Source organism: Penicillium diatomitis, assembly GCF_028827545.1.
Source record: "Penicillium diatomitis strain IBT 30728 chromosome Unknown utg000007l_segment0_segment0, whole genome shotgun sequence".
In the NCBI taxonomy this organism is placed as follows: domain Eukaryota; kingdom Fungi; phylum Ascomycota; class Eurotiomycetes; order Eurotiales; family Aspergillaceae; genus Penicillium; species Penicillium diatomitis.
This window is the reverse complement of record NW_026623179.1, coordinates 20158-33905: the sequence shown is the minus strand read 5'-3', so window position 1 is coordinate 33905 and position 13748 is coordinate 20158. Positions and strand designations below refer to the sequence as shown.

The window sequence follows — 13748 nt, the reverse complement described above, 5'->3', positions numbered from 1 at the left end:
CTCAACGCGCGAAAGACCACGATTTTCCATTTGGAGGGAAATCGTGGTCTTTCGTCTGCTCAAAAGATGAAAATTCCCTTTGCACACTTAAGTTTTGTGTAATAGAATTATGCCTTATGAAGGCTCGCGTTCCTGGTCTTGCTGGACCCCCCAGTCTTGCTGGACCACCCGGTCTTGCTGGACCCCCCGGTCTTGCTGGACTCCCCGGTCTTGCTGGACCCCCGGTCTTGCTGGACCCCCCTTCCACACGCAGCCTTCTTCCACACGCAGCCCTCTTCCACACGCAGCCTTCTTCCACACGCAGCCTTCTTCCGTACGAAGCCCTCTTCCACACGCAGCCCCATTCCGTACGTGGAAGGGCTCCGTGTGGAAGGGGGGTCCAGCAAGACCGGGTGGTCCAGCAACTGTGGACTCGAGGAGCTCTACTCCCTTCTCTGAGTGTAATAAAAGGCCTCCAGAAATAAGAACAAATGGCTAGGGTTGTAGGCCCCGACGGTGAGTGTCATGGTTTAGCCTGACAAGTTTGCGATACTATATATATTAGGTCCTGGATCATATCCGCTGATCGCGGATATAGTGGTCTTTTTGGCCCACGTAGGGAATCAGGTGACCCAGGATGATACCTTTACAGCGAGCTTGAATATGAATCACGTTTTGAGTGCTACGTGGATATGTGACAGACTTCTCAGTGGCCAGGGCTATCAGAGAAGCGTTTCTTGAACCGTTTACCATCCCAAGAACTCTAATAATACAAGCCAATCTTCTCAGGAGGAGCTCTGACATAAGAGGGGATTCTCATAAATGATATCTTCTCAAGAGGAGACTTATGAGACATAGCTCTTAAGAGACTTGGGCTCTTGAGAAGGCGGTTATGTGAAGGCATTCTTAAGAACGATCCATTCTCGGATATGCGGTCTCAAGACTTATTTCCTCTTGAGAGGAACTGCTTAGATCAGCGATGTGCACAAGACGGCAGCCGTATCAAGACTTCCATCACAGACGGCCCTACCTTCCGAGAACCTTGTTATGGGCCCGCAGGATTCAAGAGAGGACATACAGAGGACAGCAAAGTTGGGACACCATTCCACTACCGCCTTCCTGAAATAGCTATACCGCTTAGTATACCGGCCTTTTATTGGTGGCGGGCTAGTTTCACGCAAACACGTTCCCGTCATGACTTTGGCGGTTCAGAACCATATCCCCGCCCCTTGGACATTGTTCTTTGAATCCCCCACGCCTCCGGTCCAAATCATAGTGACCTTCAGAAAAAAAAGAACATGCTTAACCTTGGCCCAATAGGTTTCGATGACTTCTACAGTATGACCACAAGACGTCACCGCCTTCAACCTATGGTTCGGGTCAGAACGCGTCTCCAGGATAAGGCTGTTGTCTACCTAGGGCCGCAGGTCCTACAACATAAGACTATAGTCAGAGGACTTGGGGCCCTTACGGTTACTAAGCCAGGGTGGCCGCCAGTTGACGGCTTGAAGGCTGTTGTTAAGATGGGTGATAGTAAGATTGGTTGTTCTTAACTTATTTACAGAGGAGGGGTAACCCGTCTTTATATCTTTGACCCTAAACCCACTTAGCCGCCGACCACCGTGATATTCAACAGTGATATTCAACAGATATGGTCATCAGACTATTAAGATGGGTGATAGTAAGATTGGTTGTGCTTGACTTATTTACAGAGGAGGGGTAACCCGTCTTTATATCTTTGACCCTAAACCCACTTAGCCGCCGACCACCGTGATATTCAACACAGACGCTGGTCGTACGACCAGCCCGACCACAGGACCGCCAGCTGGCGACCGCACCAGACGTGAGTCTCTAGTGGTCGTCTATCTACGTCCCGGCGGTTAATTCTTCGAGTTTCCAGCCCAACAAATCCCTTCCTGGGAGTAACTATGCCTGTTTTCAGGGATATACCTGAATCATACGCGGTAAGTAGAGGAGATGGACCCACCTGGCGCATCTGGGTTTCCCTGAACGCGGAAAGCCACCTCGCTTTTGCTTCCTCGCGCTACGTCTTGTATCTAGAGTCCACTGTAGCTTTTCCTAATATTGCTTAATCAACTACGCCTGCGATGGGATCATACCTTTTGTATGGGTCTAATAAGCTTCATTTCGGAAGACTCCAGGCTATTTGCATGAGATTACGGAGTAGTTCTAGAGGTAATCACTGAATCAACCAATCACATTCCGTCTACCCTAGGATGACTAGCAGCTGCTCTAGGAATTTTAACTAGAGTTTCAGAATCAATATAGCTCCCAGGAGGGGGTTTCCATGTCTCTAGAAGGGGTTTGAAGCTCTCAGGATTGCGGGTTAGGTTGCCTAGGAGTGCAAAATTTGTCTCTGGGAACGTCAACATCCATCGACTCTAACCACCTGCCGATTGCGCTGGCCATCAAATGGGGCTGGCAACCTGTAGAGCCAAAGAGAAAGCGCCTATGATCCAAGACAAACCTACCAATCCTGCGACAAGTGACTCAGGAGCACCTCGCTAGAGCGAATGATGCCACGGAACTCAATGGAATAGAGGGTATCGACGAGGTTGTATCGACCCTCGTTCAGGCCCTGAATGCTGGTATTAAGGCATCTACCCCGTGGTCTAGCCCATCCCCTCGCTCAATCCCTGGGTTCAACCAAGAGTGTAAGCAGCTCTGTACAGAAGCCCAGCAGCTCCGTCGACGGTGGCAACGTACAAGACAGGATGATGACTACGCGGCATACCGTCAAGCCTGCAATAGGAAGGGTCGGCTCGTCTAGAAGACCCTTCGAAATCATCATCGCTAAAGAGTAGAGGAGGCATCGGCGTCACTATCTGGTCTCTGGAGTCTGGTTAAGTGGGCCAAAAACCGATACAACATATCGGCAGCCTGCACGCTAGCACTGGTGAAACAGGACGGAGGACTCGCACAGGAGCCAGAAGAAAAGGCCGAGACACTACGCCAAACCTTTTTCCCACCCCCGCTCCAAGCCGACCTTTCGGACATTAAAGGATATACGTATCCGCCACCAATCGAATGCCCGGATATTACTATTCTAGAGATCGAGAAAACAGTGCGCAGGACGTCTCCGAACAAAGCTCCCGGCACTGACGGAATCGTCAACGGAATCTTGCACCAGACGCTTGACATCCTTCTTCCGAGTCTCTATACGCTTTTCAACGCTTGTCTTCAACATGGCTACTGTCCTACACACTTCAAGGACTCGATCACGGTAGTACTCCGGAAACCAGGGAAAGACGATTACACGCAACCGAAGGCATATAGACCAATTGCACTGCTGAATACCCTAGGAAAGGTGACGGAAGCCATCATCGCAAACCGACTTTCCTATTTAGCAGATGTGCACCACCTTCTCCCAAGTCGACATACGGGGGGCCGTAAACTCACATCGACGGAGCATGCCATGCACCTCCTACTCCAACGAATACACCAAGCGTGGTCTGAGGGTAAGGTAGCCTCTTAGTTAGTTATCATGTGATTTATTTGTCATCAAATGCACCTGAGAAATCTCTGCCTTTGCTTCACTTCGCTTTTAATCAAAGGATCATCTCCATTAGAGGCCTCGGGTCTCCCGATCCAAGACCATTAACACGGCGATGTTCCACAGTTTTCTTCGTCGCGCGCAAGGCCCTGCGCGTGGCATCCTACGTTTCCCGAATCGTCGTGCTTTCTCATACGTGTCAACGCACCAAACTTTTCCAGCTAGCCTATATCGATTTCAGATACACCGCGACTCAAAGCTGTACGACAGAGCCGTTGAACAAGATGACTGGGAGTATGAGGACGGAGTTGAAATCTCTGCAGACGGCTTGGTACATCCGAATATTACAGCTGATTGTACGCGAAAGCAAATTCACATTTTTCGCCTGCTAACTTTTTCAGTTTCTAACGGCGCATTATTTATGCCGAACACGCACTTTATGCAAGAGATCACACGAAGGTCGTTTGATAACTACTTAGATAACGTGGAAAGTGGTCAACACACTGCCGAACCTCATTATTTGTGCATACCTAAAGGTGATTAAAACCTCTTGTCGTAATATGCGAAGCTAATTTATTTCTACCCAAGGAACCACTATCCCAAAGTCATTGATTCTTTTCCGCGAGCGCACTTCTCGTTTCTCCCTTCAGCCTGCGCATCCTATGACACTGGGTAGTATGTTCAACAAAGCCCCTATAAGAGATAGAATTGCTAACAGGCCAAGGCCTGAACAAAATGTTGACTCAGTTTTATCTCCACTATAGACGTGTTTTTAACCCAGACGATTGGCTTGGTAGACACCCCTACCATGAAGCATCTTTTGATGATCAGGAAGAGTGGATGAACACATAATATGCAGGAGGGAGAAAAATGAGGTTAATCGACATTCACCTGGCACCTTGCACCTCGTAACAAACTTTGACACTGAATTGACAGACCCGCGCTCTAGGGAAGGTCAGGGCCTAAGGCCTCCCGTCTTGTCCCCTGAAGTTTTTGATGCAAAGAGCTTCTGAAATGCAAGGCATTGTTTCTCTTGATGCGTCACCCAAGGATGGTTTTCTTCCATAAGCCACCATCTGCTCCTTCTTGTATAATTTCGTAGCTCATGTGCAGCTATTCCTCGCTATTGGACACGAGCGTCATCCCAGAATCGAGCTATTTATTCCTTTTGGGGGGGACGGACCCTCCGGGAGCCGTGGTAGTAGCTCCTGCGAACAAGCAAAACCGTGCCTTGACTGGATCCTCGGGCACAAAGTGAAGCTCAAGCACGGGTGAGCTTGCTCACAGGAGTTATTACCAGAGATGACATATCTCGGTTTAGAATACGCTTTAGAGCGCACTTTATTGGCACTGTGGAAATGTCAACGGACGTACATCGTGGGCAAGCATAAGGTATTCGAGGACATTTAGCTGGCGTCTTACCTAACGTGGACTAAAGGATCGTTTTCGCGAAAATTGGGGCAATGAAGAATATGGGTAAGAAATTCGAATATATTTAGGAGGAGAGTTGAAACGTGAAAACGCCAACACATCACTACCACTCTCCTCACATCTGTTGAGTATAAGCCACCTCACAAGCTTTCTGTGGCCACTCTTCGCATAGGGTTGCGACCAATGGACTTGTGGAAGGACATGGTCAGATCAAACAAAATACCGACAAATCTCGAATTGACGTTCTGAGCTGTGGGTGGTGTTGTTGGTGTCGTTATATTGCGATATCCGTATGCTGAGCCCATGAACTATACCTACGTCTCTGCCCCGAGCCCAGCGTGTCATCGTCAGTCTCCAAGCCGTAAACCGTTGTCGGGCAGGACAAATGTAGTGACAAGTTCCGTTCTCCGTCGTTGGGGGGGACGTGTAACGAGGCACGACTTCCTCTTAGGTCCTGGTTCTGTATATTGGTGTTTCGTGAGGGTAGAGGTTGACTTTGACGGGTTGCAGCATCAGAGCAGAGAGTTTGGTTATCGTTCTTGGGCGTAGGTTCTTGCAATTGTTCTGACTGTGTTGTGTTGATCATGTCCGGCCTTCTGCATCACGTCTGCATCGCGTAATCTTCGAGATCCGGCACCGTAAACGATTGTCGGGCGGGATCAATGGAGTGGCAAGGTCCCTTATCCGTCGTGGGGGCGTACGTGTGAGGGGGCACGACTTCGTCTCTGTACTAGGGCTGTGATGTTTGGTGTTTCGTGAGGTTCGGAGACTCGATTTTCGGCGCGTCGGCGCGTCGTGGAAAAGTTCCCAGCGGGCACCACGTAGAGGTAGGAGCTCGTCGCCCGCAAAGCCCTTCCCGGAGGGTATTTGGCTGCGCCTGGGAACTGTACTCGAGGTTCCAGGAGCAAAAAAGCTCCTAGAGTCGACTTACACGTTCTTGGAGCCGTGTAGAGCTAGCGCCGTGTAAGCTCATGTACTCCGTGTACTGTATCCTTAACATCAATCTCAGGTACACCCTAGGCGATCCCAGAAGTACTTCAATCACCCGGAGATCCGCTGTTGACCTCTAAGAACGGCTTGAGGTTCCAGGAATCCCCTATTATGTCAGATCTCCTACCGAGAAGATTGGCTTGTGTCACTAAAATTCTTGGGATGGTATCTGTCTCAAGAGAGGGTTCTCAGGGACCTATATCTACTTGAAATGGTCATCATGATTGTCTCGGCCTCCCAAAACGACCCGGCGTGATTGAAAAGGTTTCCTCTTCTACCCTATCCAGCGCTCGGGAAGCCATTGCGAGCAGTTGCCTCTCCTTAGTTAGTCGCCCTGCCGCGATAAGTGCCTGCTCTTCATGCTCAGAAATCATGAAGATGGCATTCCTGCCGTCCGTGGTGGCCGCACGGAAACATTGAGCCGGTCTGAGACTTTGAAGACGTAAATCATACAGTGAATAGCCTTTCCATGAATACTTTCGCGCAAGTCGCTCTAGCGGCGATGGATCTGACAGGTTTACGAGGAGACGATCTGACTGCCTCCACTGTTCTCGTTCAAATGCCTAGAGATGAATCTCAACCGGCCCTTGATGTGGTTGAGGCGACACCGCTACTGCAGGCATGGAATCATCGGCGGAAGAGGTGTGACTGGAGGGCTTTCTGATAACATACCGGGAAACCGGTGTTCCCTCATCACTGTTCTCTACTGTGGATTCAGGCTGACCATCATGGAGGGGAACGGGCGGCAGATCGGGACTGGTGACATTTATAGCAGGAGTTGTGAGCTCTCTCTCCGTATGCACTGGTACCTCACTCCATTCCTCCGTTTCAGGGTATTCTTTAGGGTATACTTTAATACTCTAATTTTGAGATTAGGACTTCACTGCGGATTTATCTAGCAAGAGAGACATACAGGTCATCGTATATACAACAGCGTTAGTTCATTCAAGTTTGTTGGTAACCTCAATGAACTTCTGGAAGCACTTGAGAGCTTCACCGCTCTCAACTGCCCAGCGTGCTCGGCGGACACCTTCTTTCCAACGACCGCCGCCAGGACCACGCTCAGTAATGACTTTACCGTCATCTCCAGGACCCATGTTGCTGCTGTCAGCTTCACAGATGCCCGAAGTGACCAACAGAGCAGCCACATTAATCAGGACAAATGCCAAGGTTGGATCATCGCGCGGAAGCTCGTTTCGGAGAATACTCATAAGCATCGCGGCATTGTCCTTAGGCATCTTGCGGCCGTACACGGCGGTCAGAGGGTATGTAGGCAGGCCGAAGTCAGAGGGGTGAAGCTGGAAGGTATCAAGTTTGACCAGAGTACGAGGCGTCTGCTCTCCATCGTGACCTGAACAGTCCTCTAGCAAATTATTAAAGGCAGGGTTCGGATACTCAGAGAGTCTCCAGCAGTTTGTCTTGCCCGCGCAGCTAATCTCATCCATATCTTCCTCGCCACAGACAACCAGAGCCTTCCTAGCTCCGCTTTGTCGAAGGGCCTCAATAAAGGCTGGACCTAGGCTCTGATAGGCCACGCCAACAACTCGCGCCTCTAGTGCCCATTCCACGGGGTTTGCTAGAGGACCCATCAGGTTGAAGATAGTGCGCAGACCAAGGCCGCGACGCACGGGATTGGCGTATATCATCCCAGGATGGAAGTTAGGAGCAAATAAAAAAGCATAATTGGTCTCTTCGTACACCTTGGCCACATTACTTGCATTGATAGCAGAGATCTTAGGAGGTACAGGTTGAACCGCATTAAGAATATCTGCAGCTCCAGAGAATGAAGTTTGCGCTCGATTCCCATGTTTAGCGCTCATTAAAAGAGGCGATGCAAGGATTGAGGATGTCGTAGAGATATTAAAGGTCGAATGCGAATCTCCTCCGGTTCCGACGATATCGCACTATCAAAGAGAAGACAAATCAGTATTCAAGGTCAATCGAGGCCCTAAATCAGCAAAAGCGCATACCAATCCACCATTATAGTTCCCTTCATGTCGGCCACGAGTTTTGATCGCTTTTTCCAACGGCGCTTTCTCAATCTGGCAAGCAGTCTCTCGCATACGCAGAGCGCATTTCGCAATGACACCAGCTTCCTTATCTTTGCCCGTCGAGTGCAGCAGAGTCAAAAAACCCGCCATTTGGATTTCTGATAGCCTGTTCTCAAAAATGAGAGCAAATGCAGAAGCAATGTCCTCTGCGCTGACCTGAATATCGGCTGCCGCGGGGTATGCAAGACGTTGAAGAATAGGAGTGATGGATATAGGGCCTGGATTCTGGAAAGTTTCCGGAGGGGCCATTGCAAAAGATTTAGGATCAAGTGGGACAATTGAATTATTTCACGGTCTTCGAAGGGGGTTTTGGTACTCGTCGTGGTGCTGGAGAGGCCACGAGTCAACGGGCTCTCGCATTTCCTCCACACCTACCGGCAGTAGTCTTCACCGCCAAACCCGTCTCGACCGCCTAAAAATGTGGAAAGGTGGCTTTTCAACAATCAACCGAGTTGGTTGCCCCTCATCAATCACGACTTATCCGTGCTTACTGCCCACCCATACCGCTCCGCGTATGGGTGCGCCCACAATCCCCGTCAATCCACAATCCCCGTCAATTTTTTAATGAAATCGTCAAAACTTCGAATCGCCAGGTGCGCCAGCACTGCTGCAGCACCGGTGACCCCGACTGCGCCCATGAACCAAATCACACACTCACCTCCGCTAATTGCTCATTGATCTCCCACTCAGCCGCCTTCGTACCGCAAACTGGATGCCCTGGGATAATCCGCACATATTGCAGTAAGGAGGCCAGTCAACGTGCAGACACAACCACTTCGCGATATATGATAACCGGACCGTCAGACGTAGCACTTGCAATCGCGTTTTAATTCTCGGATACCTCAACGACTTGCAGGCTGAGGTTATGACACTTATGAATGTTAACCTACAGATCCCCTTGCTCCGCGTCATGATACACTTTTGGATTCACACTATTTAGCTTGGGTGCTATTATAATTGCATGACGACAATCTATAATTTAAATGCTATCTTTAATCTATATCGATGATGGAAAGGGAGAAAATTTTTCTGTACGAGATCTAGCTTTACCGTATGTATTATATACAACGTCCAATGGTCGGGCCAAATAGAAATAAGCCTTTTGCAACTCACCATTTTTTTATTGCTTGGCCCCGAGATTTTGATATTTTAGGCTGAATCATTTGCTGGTCTTAAGTTTGCCGCTGCAGATCCAGGCGGAAATACTTGCGAATCTCCTCGCCCACCTTCAAGACCTCAACGCGACTCGTTCTGGAGACCACTAAGAAAAAGGCCAGAAATACCCGGGAATTCGCCGATAGCGGGGGAACATAGTCCCCCGACCGGAAGAAGGACTTTCCCATGACGACATGTGAGCTTAAATGCGGGTGCACTTCCAGGAGCGTCTCGCATGCGTCGGGAGTCTCACAAATGCCTCCCTGGCGATCGTGGCTGGCGATGAACAAAATCTGGCACCACAGTGGATACTGGCCCGTAGCGGTCTCTTCCTGAAACGGCGACATCTGTCGCGTGGCATGCGACAGTGCCTGCATGCGTGGATGATCGCCCAAGGCGGCCAGGAGATGCAGGGCCACATAGTCAATCCCGTAGGCGACTCGGGTAGCGTAGAGCGATTGAAAACCGGGAGGCCGTGCATTGATCTCGATCAAAAAACATCTGGGGGCGTCGAGACACCCTGCACGCTTGCGATCCAGATCCAGGACCCCATCTTCCGTGGTTGTATACGCCATCGTAGAGTCCCGGACGCGTGCCTCGAGGTGGAAGACTCCTGTGCGGAAGCCGACCGCCCGCAGGATGTGGAGCAAGGTGTCGTGAATGCTATTTAGTTCCTGTGGCGGTAATGTCGAGGGCAGGAGATTGGCTTGTTCGCCGAAGTCAGCTTTGAATCCGGCGTCAACGGCGTCAGCAGCGCACGGGAAGTCATCCGACGCCTCGAAGAAGAGCACACGGCCGTCGAGGAGGACAAAGTTTGCGTCAACCTCGGGCCCATTCACGTAAGTCTCCACGAGGATTCTGGGACTGGCGGGGCGAGAGGGAATACCGGCAGCCGCCTGGAGCAATTCCGTCCGGTTATGGATCTTAAACACGTTCTCCGAGCTCCATCCCGTCGAGGGCTTGACGATCAGCGGATACCGAGGAATGAATTGTGACGAGGTCAGCAACCCGTCCAGTTCCGCCAGACTGGCGGCGGAGGCAAACTGGAAGCCATCGTCCCCGTCCTCGATAGCAGGAGCAGCACTGAACGCGCGCGTTTGGGACTTATCGACACTCGCTGCAAACGCCGCTGGAGGTTCGGTGGGAAGACCAAGGATCAACGCGGCTTGCGCGACGGCGACCAAGCACGGATCCGACACGGTGAAGAGGCCGTCGACAGGAAGGCAAGTTTGCACTGCTGCGACAATGCGGTGCGGAAGATCGTCGTCGAAATTCATGTCCATCGGTATAAACTCGTGGTACAGATGGTTGTACGGCGACTTGATCAACCAGTGGCCGGGATGGTCGAGTATGACAAGCCGGATGCCCAGGTCGTATGCAGTCTCAAGGATGGGCTTGGCCGCTTCGGTATTCTTCCTCCCATTGAACATGACCAAAGTCTTGGGCAATGGAGCATGATCAAGCAGCCAAGGATATTGCAATTCTTTGGCGATCATTTGACCGAGGCTGGCCACATCACAGTTCTGCTGCTTGACGCGGGTGCGGCATACAAGGAGCATGCAAACGCTGAGATTCAGGACAACTGCGAGAGGCATATCAGCCTTCGGGGCTTCATATCGCTGGCTGAACTCGGTCCGATCGATGAAACTCAAGCAGGATTGGAAATTCCACAGTCGGTCTCGGAAAGCGTTGGATCGGGCCGCGAATCCGGTCCGCCGGGGAACAATGAGCTTTAACAGGGGAGTTTCATCATCGCATCCGAACTGGGCCCGATATGCAGTGAGCAAGGACAAAAAGGTCATCACACCGTCAGATTGTCTCCAAAAGCACCAGGACCAGTCAGCATGACAGTAAACCAAGCAGGCACCGGGAAAGCGGGCGTGGACTCACGCTGGATCCGGAGTTCTGGATCGCAGTATATCGTTACTCTCACCCTTGGAGGTCAACTGGACTTGGATGTCGATCACTTCAAAGAATGAATGACTGGGATCTGTCTGCTTGTTGGAGTCACAAACAAGTTCGACTAGTGATCTGAACCGGTTAGAACGAGCGATTGTCTGACAGAATATGGAGGATAATGCCTCCGTGGGGGGTGGGAACTCACTCTATCCATTGAAGCCGGAGGATACTTGTATTTTCTGGGGTTGAAGGCATGGTGATTCCTCAGAGGAGCTGTCCTGTTGGCAGATGCCATCATGGGAGATTTTCTGGAACTGAGGAAGTCATTTATGTGTTATGGATTGACTGGAACGAGACAGGGGTAGTCCTGTTAGTGCCCCTGTAACATTTTCATTTCAAGCAACATAAATGCAAATGCAAATTACTGGCTGTTTGTATTTTCACGCTAACGACGGAAAGGCCAAAAAAAATAAGCGCCGGTCAAGTTCAATCTGTCCTCGTCCACACATTACTCCGGCAACATCATTGATCTCTCGTGGACATCAGAGTCCCTAGCACAAGAACGCTGCGAGAGCTGCCGGCACCAGGAAAATCTCATGATCATTATTGCTGTGTGGACTTCGACATGCCTTGGGATCCGGGCACCTCCCGTAGAACGGCGGCTGTGGAAGGAAGCGGACTAGGAGGCATGAGCAACAGGTGTGCTCAAATCGCTTAGTAGTTTAATTACTGTAACAAATTAGTTTACTAACTAATATAACCCACAGGCGAGTGGCACGCACGGGAAGACCCAAACAAGTCCCCTGCGAAATAAGCCGGGGCTTGACTTCAACGATTGGCCCCCACCTCATATCCGTGCCTACCGCCCACCCAAACCGTTCCCGGTTTGGGTGCGCCCTAATTCCTGACCTTTCCGAATTCTTGACCTTTTTGTAGATAAATCGTCAAATTTACCACCCAACTGGCTAATTATCAACAAAAAAAGGCTCTCCTGCTAATCTGGCCGCTTCCGCATTTGCAATTGCCCGCTGAATAGATTCCTCTGACCGCTGTGGGGGTTCGCAGCCATGCACCTTCTTGTATAGCTTAACTATCTTCCTTTCTTGCTTAGCCGAATCCTCCTTCTTCCTAGCCTCAATTGACCGATTCGCATCGCGTGTGGTTAATATACCAGTTTGGCTAAGCGGCTTAACCTGTCGCTTAGTATATTGGCGACGTGTTGGCTGCTGGCATTCCCGTATACGCTGAATCGAATCCTGCGTCATATCTAGCTCCTCCGCCATCTCTTTTTGATGCTCTAAAACCCTGCAAATATTTCGCTTCAATTTGCCTAAGTTGCTATCAAGCTTGTCGAGATGTTTGGTAATCTTAGCCTGATTCTTCGATAGTGCTTCAATAGATTTCGGAGGGCTATTTTCAACACTAGAAGACGAGAGATTAGGTCGTGGTGATGGTGTACGCGATGCCCATCGAAGATCTGGTGCATATAGATCAGGGATCTCTAGCTGATTAGTAAGATCTGCTACAATCTTACTACCCTTAACTGGATAGATCCCACGCTCTCTAAAGGAATCGCGGATAACCCGCTGCGAAAAGGCCTCCTTGCGAATTGGCCCGATAATCGAGAGGAAATCCGATTTCCCGTAGGGCTGGCCACCCCAGAAAGCTAGCTTATTATTCATCATCCGAAATTGCTGCTTATAATTCAGAAAGGGTTTTCCGTCAAGTGGTTGACAAAGATGTATTGTATGCGGTAGAAATGCAAAAGGGATAATTGCATTATCCTCGTAGGTTTGAAGAAATTCGAGTGTAAGATGCGCGCCGTGGCCGTCGAATATAAGGACGCGCTTTTTATCCCGATTCACACGATGAGCAGTCGATTGGATAAAATAGCCTAGCCAGGCTAGAGCTAATTCATCAGAAATCCAGCCATTGGGAGATATAGCCGTCAACGTGTCTGGTGAGAGAGTTTCGCTGCCGTAGAACTAGGCCTCTATAAGGTTTTTGCCAGTTCCTTTGAAAATAAACAGAGGGTCCATCTGCCAGCCGTCCGCAGTAATACACTCGAGAGCAGTGATATTTTCGCCTCTCTCTGTTTCGGCAAGATCAGGGCAAGATGATTTAGCCCCAATAACGTTTCGTGGTCGCCCTTGACCTGGTTGAAAGCCGCATTCATCGAAGTTGTATACTAGCCGAGCAGGGACGTTATGGAGAACGTTTTCTAGTAGGTCGTACCAGTGTTGAAGAAGCCCTGCATCCTCCGCTTGGATTTGCTTCAGTTCCTTAGTCTTTTGCTTCATAGGGCCTAGGCCTAGATGCGTTGGTAGGCGCTTCATGAAGTAATACGGCCAGTTTTTACCAACCTGCCTATCCGGCTGGCCCGAACGCGCCAGTGCGCGATTTGCCCATACAGCTACTACCACAGGAGTAGGTGGGAGGTTCCAGCCATACATCCTGACTATCCAGCTAATCAAGGCTTCCTCCTGGTAGGGCACTAGGACCTTCCTAAGCGATTTGGTAGGTGTAATTAGCGATTTAGCCTTTTCGACGCGTCTGGTCAAGGTCTTGCGATCCACGCGAAATTCACGCGCAATTGCAGTGATATTTGGCTTCTTCTGGGATAGAACCACTTTGCAGGCCTCGGCTAAGCGAGAATCATCAAAATCGCTAGATTTAGGCATCGTTGGTGGTTGAAATAGCTAGTAGGAAGAGTACTGGTAGAAAAAAGG

The 13748-nt window shown here is 50.2% G+C and overlaps 4 protein-coding genes across 4 annotated transcripts; 1 reads left to right on the top strand and 3 right to left on the bottom strand.

Annotated features, from left to right (window-relative positions):
* Positions 1 to 3608: 3608 nt before the first annotated feature.
* Positions 3609 to 4345, top strand: N7539_006016 (uncharacterized protein; the record flags this gene model as incomplete). The annotated part of the gene is made up of 2 exons (XM_056935618.1): positions 3609 to 4029; positions 4212 to 4345. 2 exons carry the CDS (start codon positions 3609 to 3611, stop codon positions 4343 to 4345), a joined length of 555 nt encoding a protein of 184 aa, XP_056789086.1.
* Positions 4346 to 6855: 2510 nt separating this feature from the next.
* On the bottom strand, positions 6856 to 8214 carry N7539_006015 (uncharacterized protein; the record flags this gene model as incomplete). The annotated part of the gene is made up of 2 exons (XM_056935617.1): positions 6856 to 7818; positions 7885 to 8214. The coding sequence occupies 2 exons, from the start codon at positions 8212 to 8214 to the stop codon at positions 6856 to 6858; spliced, it is 1293 nt and encodes a 430-aa protein (XP_056789085.1).
* A 923-nt stretch (positions 8215 to 9137) lies between these two features.
* N7539_006014 (uncharacterized protein) lies at positions 9138 to 10922 on the bottom strand (the record flags this gene model as incomplete). The annotated part of the gene is made up of 1 exon (XM_056935616.1): positions 9138 to 10922. One exon carries the CDS (start codon positions 10920 to 10922, stop codon positions 9138 to 9140), a length of 1785 nt encoding a protein of 594 aa, XP_056789084.1.
* A 1062-nt stretch (positions 10923 to 11984) lies between these two features.
* Positions 11985 to 13700, bottom strand: N7539_006013 (transposase; the record flags this gene model as incomplete). Its single annotated transcript, XM_056935615.1, has 2 exons — positions 11985 to 12993; positions 13048 to 13700. 2 exons carry the CDS (start codon positions 13698 to 13700, stop codon positions 11985 to 11987), a joined length of 1662 nt encoding a protein of 553 aa, XP_056789083.1.
* Between the last annotated feature and the right edge of the window lie 48 nt (positions 13701 to 13748).